This window comes from Pelmatolapia mariae, linkage group LG3_W (genome assembly GCF_036321145.2).
Source record: "Pelmatolapia mariae isolate MD_Pm_ZW linkage group LG3_W, Pm_UMD_F_2, whole genome shotgun sequence".
In the NCBI taxonomy this organism is placed as follows: domain Eukaryota; kingdom Metazoa; phylum Chordata; class Actinopteri; order Cichliformes; family Cichlidae; genus Pelmatolapia; species Pelmatolapia mariae.
In genome coordinates, this window is record NC_086229.1 from 8106022 (window position 1) to 8111290 (window position 5269).

Genomic DNA, 5269 nt, shown 5'->3' on the forward strand with positions numbered 1-5269 from the left:
AAAATGGATGGATGAATGGTGTTATTTTCTCTCTCTTTCTTATATTAAATATTTTGAGTTGTATTTTTGTTGTTTAAAGCCAACAGCTGCTGTTTTTACACTGTATATTTTTAAAATATATCTATGATGTCCATAGTCAACTTTAAATGCTCTACAATTTGAACAAATGGGATTTGTAGTTTTAAAGATGCAGTGAATTCCCATCATTTAAACATAGACAGAAAAACCCAGAGCCTGGATTTCAGTCACTTTACAAAATTCAGCAACCGTGCTATACAACACTGCCAGCTCCATATTTCCTCCCTCTATACAGGGAGAGTACCTGCCTGCAGCACTACTCTGTGTTAAGATTTACTTTTATTTGTTTTGGACGAGGTTGTCACCCTTGCCACATTTCTCACAACTAGCATCTTGGCAGTTTGTGGAGCTGAAATATCTTCACACATGACTCGCTTATGATCATCACCTGAGTGAGAAAGCACACGTCAGCTGTGAAGCATTTTTACAGCTGTATTTCACACATTACTGTGACAGGTGGAAGAAGTAGTTCCTACTAATCATTTAGACAATCCCAACAATGCAGTTACTTTCAACTGTGTTCCTGTTAAGAATAAACAAAAAATACCACAAATTACAAAAATGTTGATATTTTAATAAATTCTAGAACAAAAATATCAATATATATCAATAATTGTGTGAATGTGTGTGTGGGTGGATGACTGAATGTGTAAAGCGCTATACAAATACAGGCCATTTAGCTTTTTTTTTTTTTTTTTTTTTAAGTAACAGGTTTTAGGACCTTTTAGATCTATCATGGAAGAAATCTATGACCACTTTTAATCAACATTTTAAAAATAAACATGAGCACAAATGTACTCACAGAGCTTTGTTGGAGGCTTTGACCACTGGCAGCAGCCTCAGAAGAGCCTCCTCTGAAGCAGAGTAATTCTTCAGGTCAAACACATCCAGATCTTTTTCTGATGACAGTAAGATGAAGACCAGAGCTGACCACTGAGCAGGAGACAGTTTATCTGTGGAGAGACTTCCTGATCTCAGGGACTGTTGGATCTCCTCCACTAGAGAACGATCATTCAGTTCATTCAGACAGTGGAACAGATTGATGCTTTTCTCTGCAGACAGATTCTCACTGAGCTTCTTCTTGATGTACTGGACTGTTTCCTGATTGGTCTGTGAGCTACTTCCTGTCTGTGTCAGCAGGCCTCGTAGGAGAGTCTGATTGGTCTGCAGTGAAAGACCCAGGAGGAAGCGGAGGAACAAGTCCAGGTGTCCATTTGGACTCTGTAAGGCCTTGTTCACAGCACTCTGGTGGAGAAACTGTAGGTTTGGTTTGCTAAATAATTTTGACCACCAGGAGGTAGTTTGTTGTTCTTGCAGTAGATTGAGTCCAGAGTTGATGAAGGTCAGATGGACATGAAGAGCAGCCAGAAACTCCTGAACACTCAGATGGATGAAGCAGAACACCTTGTCCTGGTACAGTCCTCTCTCCTCTTTAAAGATCTGTGTGAACACTCCTGAGTACACTGAGGCTGCTCTGATATCGATGCCACACTCTGTCAGGTCTGATTCATAGAAGATCAGGTTTCCTTTCTGCAGCTGATCAAAAGCCAGTTTTCCCAGAGACTCAATCATCTTCTTGCTCTCTGGACTCCAGTGTGGATCTGTCTCAGCTCCTCCATCATACTTGACCTTCTTCACTTTGGCCTGAACCACCAGGAAGTGGATGTACATCTCAGTCAGGGTCTTGGGCAGCTGTCCTCCCTCTCTGGTTTCCAGCACATCCTCCAGAACTGTAGCAGTGATCCAGCAGAAGACTGGGATGTGGCACATGATGTGGAGGCTTCGTGATGTCCTGATGTGGGAGATGATCCTGCTGGTCTGCTCCTCATCTCTGAATCTCTTCCTGAAGTACTCCTCCTTCTGTGGGTCAGTGAACCCTCTGACCTCTGTCACCATGTCAACACACCAAGGAGGGATCTGATTGGCTGCTGCAGGTCGTGTGGTTATCCAGAGGTGAGCAGAGGGAAGCAGTTTCCCCCTGATGAGGTTTATCAGCAGCACATCCACTGAGGTGGACTTTCTAGGGTCAGTCAGGATTGTAGTTTTGTGGAAGTCCAGAGGAAGTCGACACTCATCCAGACCATCAAAGATGAACACAACCTGGAAGTCTTCAAAGCTGCAGATTCCTGCTTCTTTGGTTTCAGTAAAGAAGTGATGAACAAGTTCCACCAAGCTGAACTTTTTCTTCCTCAGCACATTCAGCTCTCTGAAAGTGAATGGAAATATGAACTGGATGTCCTGGTTGGCTTTGTCTTCAGCCCAGTCCAGGCTGTATTTCTGTGTTAAGATTGTTTTCCCAATGCCAGCCACTCCCTTTGTCAGCACTGTTCTGATTGGTTCATCTCTTCCAGGTGAGGCTTTAAAGATGTCTTCTTGTCTGATTGTTGTTTCTGGTCTGTCTGGTTTCCTGGATGCTGTTTCAATCTGTCTGACCTCATGTTCATCATTGACCTCTGCAGTCCCTCCCTCTGTGATGTAGAGCTCTGTGTACATCTGATTCAGAAGGGTTGGGTTTCCTGCTTTAGCGATGCCCTCAAACACACACTGGAACTTCTTCTTCAGGGTGGATTTAAGGTTACGATGATAAACTGCAGCTGGAAGATCTGAATAATAATAATAATAATACAACTTCAACAATCATATTTTACAAAATGCTGATGACTATTTCTGACCCACTGAGAAATGATTGAACACACTGGTGTCACAGGTGTCTCATTTATCCAGCAGCTTAAATCTTTAGATAAATCCTCTTACGTCTCTGCAGACGGTCAGCCAGCTCCTCCTGCTTCATTCTCCTCAGGAAGTCCACTGTGATCTTCACAAATGCCTCTCTGCTGCTGCTCCTCTGCTCATCATCCTTCCTCTGAAACTCCAAGCACTGGGGTTTATTTGGATTCAGAGCCTTCTGGATCTTCTTTAGCTCGTTCTTCACAAAGGTGATGATGTTGTCCTCCAGCCGCTGGAACAGAATACTTTATGAATGAGCCACCACTCTGAACTTCAGTCTACACAACATCCACTTCTTTATGATCAATGGGGATATCATCCACGATCTCTTCACCCATTGTAAGATTGACTTTATATGATTAACTGAGACTTTGTCCACAACCCCATGATCCCAAAACATTGATTATGCTTATATGAATGCAGTGATTTCAGTGGGAGAAACATTTCACTGGTGTTCAGAGCTGAACTACCAACAGGTTGATGATCAAAGCCAGAAACTTGGAGATGTTATAAGTGACCGAGTTGATCATGCAGACAGCTTGTTACGGTTTGGAGGAAGCGCTCAAGCGCAGGATTCCGGTTCTGATGTTCACAAGAAGGGTTTATTTACAATTCACCAGGTGTATATACAGGAATATGTGGGGGGCGGGGGGGGGGGGGCGCTATATACAGCTGAGTTAGGGGAGAAGGGGTCTCCAGGGAAGTCCAGGGGAAACACGCGTTCTTCAGAATATCCACTCACACGATCACAAGCTCACACTTGACACTGCCACACGGGAATCACACGGGGAAAAATCCAGGAAGCTCTGTAGACAGGAAGACAGGGTTAAGTACGACGCACACAGGAAAACACTCTTAACTAACTTCCTGTAGCTTGACTTCACTAACGCATGGTAGACAACAATCCAGCGACGAACAGCAGTCACCTCTGGCTTAAATGCTGGTCACCTTAATGAGACCCAGGTGTCTCATCTCCCAAGGGCGTGAACCCACAATGAGTTCCGCCCTGGCGAGAGAGAGGAAGAGAGAGAAACAGAGAGAGTGCTGATCAGCGTGCAGCTGATCCGCCTGGCCGTGACACAGCTGGTCTTAAAGGTTCACTCTGTTTACACATACAGATCAGTATCTAAGGTTTGACTCTCATCATCCACTGGAGCTCAAACTGGGCATCATCAGGACGCTACAACACAGAACAAACACCATCCCCACAGACACAGCAGCCAGGGAAGCAGAAGAACATCACATCAAGAAGGTCCTGAGTAAATGTGAACGCTGGTTTGAGGGCGGAGTCAAGGAGGCCATTTACATAAAAAGGGAAAGACCATCTCTGAATGGAGGAGGGGCCTAAGGGTACATCTGTCACCCACCCACCACTTTAATCACACTCTAGATCTTGTTTTAACATATGGCATAGAAACTGAACATTTAACAGTGTTTCCTGAAAACCCTCTGCTGTCTGATCATTTCCTGATAACATTTACATTTACAATAATTGATTACAAAGCAGTGGAAAGTAGACTTTATCAAACTAGATGTCTTTCTGAAAGTGCTGTAACTAAGTTTAAGAATATAATCCACCCACTGTTATCATCTTCAATGCCCTGTACCAACATAGAGCAGGGCAGCTATCTGAACGCTACTCTAACAGAGGTCGATTATCTTGTTAATAATTTTACCTCCTCACTACGTACGACTCTGGATACTGTAGCTCCTGTGAAAACTAAGGTCTCAAATCAGAAGTACCTGACTCCGTGGTATAATTCTCAAACACGTAGCCTAAAGCAGATAACTCGTAAGCTGGAGAGGAAATGGCGTGTCACAAATTTAGAGGATCAACATTTAGCCTGGAGAAATAGTTTGCTGCTTTATAAGAAAGCCCTCCGCAAAGCCAGAACATCTTACTATTCGTCACTGATTGAAGAAAATAAGAACAACCCCAGGTTTCTCTTCAGCACTGTAGCCAGGCTGACAAAAAGTCAGAGCTCTACTGAGCCAACCATCCCTTTAACGTTAACTAGTAATGACTTCATGAACTTCTTCAGAAATAAAATTTTTATCATTAGAGAAAAAATTACCAATAATCATCCCACAGATGTAATATCGTCTACAGCTACTTTTAGTACCATCGATGTTAAGTTAGACTCTTTTTCTCCAATCGATCTTTCTGAGTTAACTTCAATAATTAATTCCTCCAAACCATCAACGTGTCTTTTAGACCCCATTCCTACAAAACTGCTCAAAGAAGTCCTGCCATTAATTAATTCTTCAATCTTAAATATGATCAATCTATCTCTAATAATTGGCTATGTACCACAGGCCTTCAAGGTGGCTGTAGTTAAACCCTTACTTAAAAAGCAATCTCTAGACCCAGCTGTCTTAGCTAATTGTAGGCCAATCTCCAACCTTCCTTTCATATCAAACATCCTTGAAAGAGTAGTTGTCAAACAGCTAACAGATCATCTGC

At 42.9% G+C, this 5269-nt stretch overlaps 1 protein-coding gene across 1 annotated transcript; it reads right to left on the minus strand.

Moving 5' to 3' along the window:
• Nucleotides 1-876: 876 nt before the first annotated feature.
• LOC134620333 (protein NLRC3-like) lies at nucleotides 877-3335 on the minus strand. Its single transcript, XM_065470096.1, has 3 exons — nucleotides 3276-3335; nucleotides 2833-3037; nucleotides 877-2681 (listed from the first exon to the last, which is right to left on the minus strand). Exons 1-3 carry the CDS (start codon nucleotides 3333-3335, stop codon nucleotides 877-879), a joined length of 2070 nt encoding a protein of 689 aa, XP_065326168.1.
• Between the last annotated feature and the right edge of the window lie 1934 nt (nucleotides 3336-5269).

What these genes read in the sequence shown, in the direction of transcription:
- LOC134620333 (XM_065470096.1), bottom strand. Translation starts at nt 3,335, where the DNA reads ATGATCAACTCGGTCACTTATAACATCTCCAAGTTTCTGGCTTTGATC. An exon ending in CTTTGATCATCAACCTGTTG is followed by an intron (nt 3,038 to 3,275) that starts GTAGTTCAGCTC and finishes ATTCTGTTCCAG; the next exon opens with CGGCTGGAGGACAACATCAT. An exon ending in GGCTGACCGTCTGCAGAGAC is followed by an intron (nt 2,682 to 2,832) that starts GTAAGAGGATTT and finishes ATTATTATTCAG; the next exon opens with ATCTTCCAGCTGCAGTTTAT.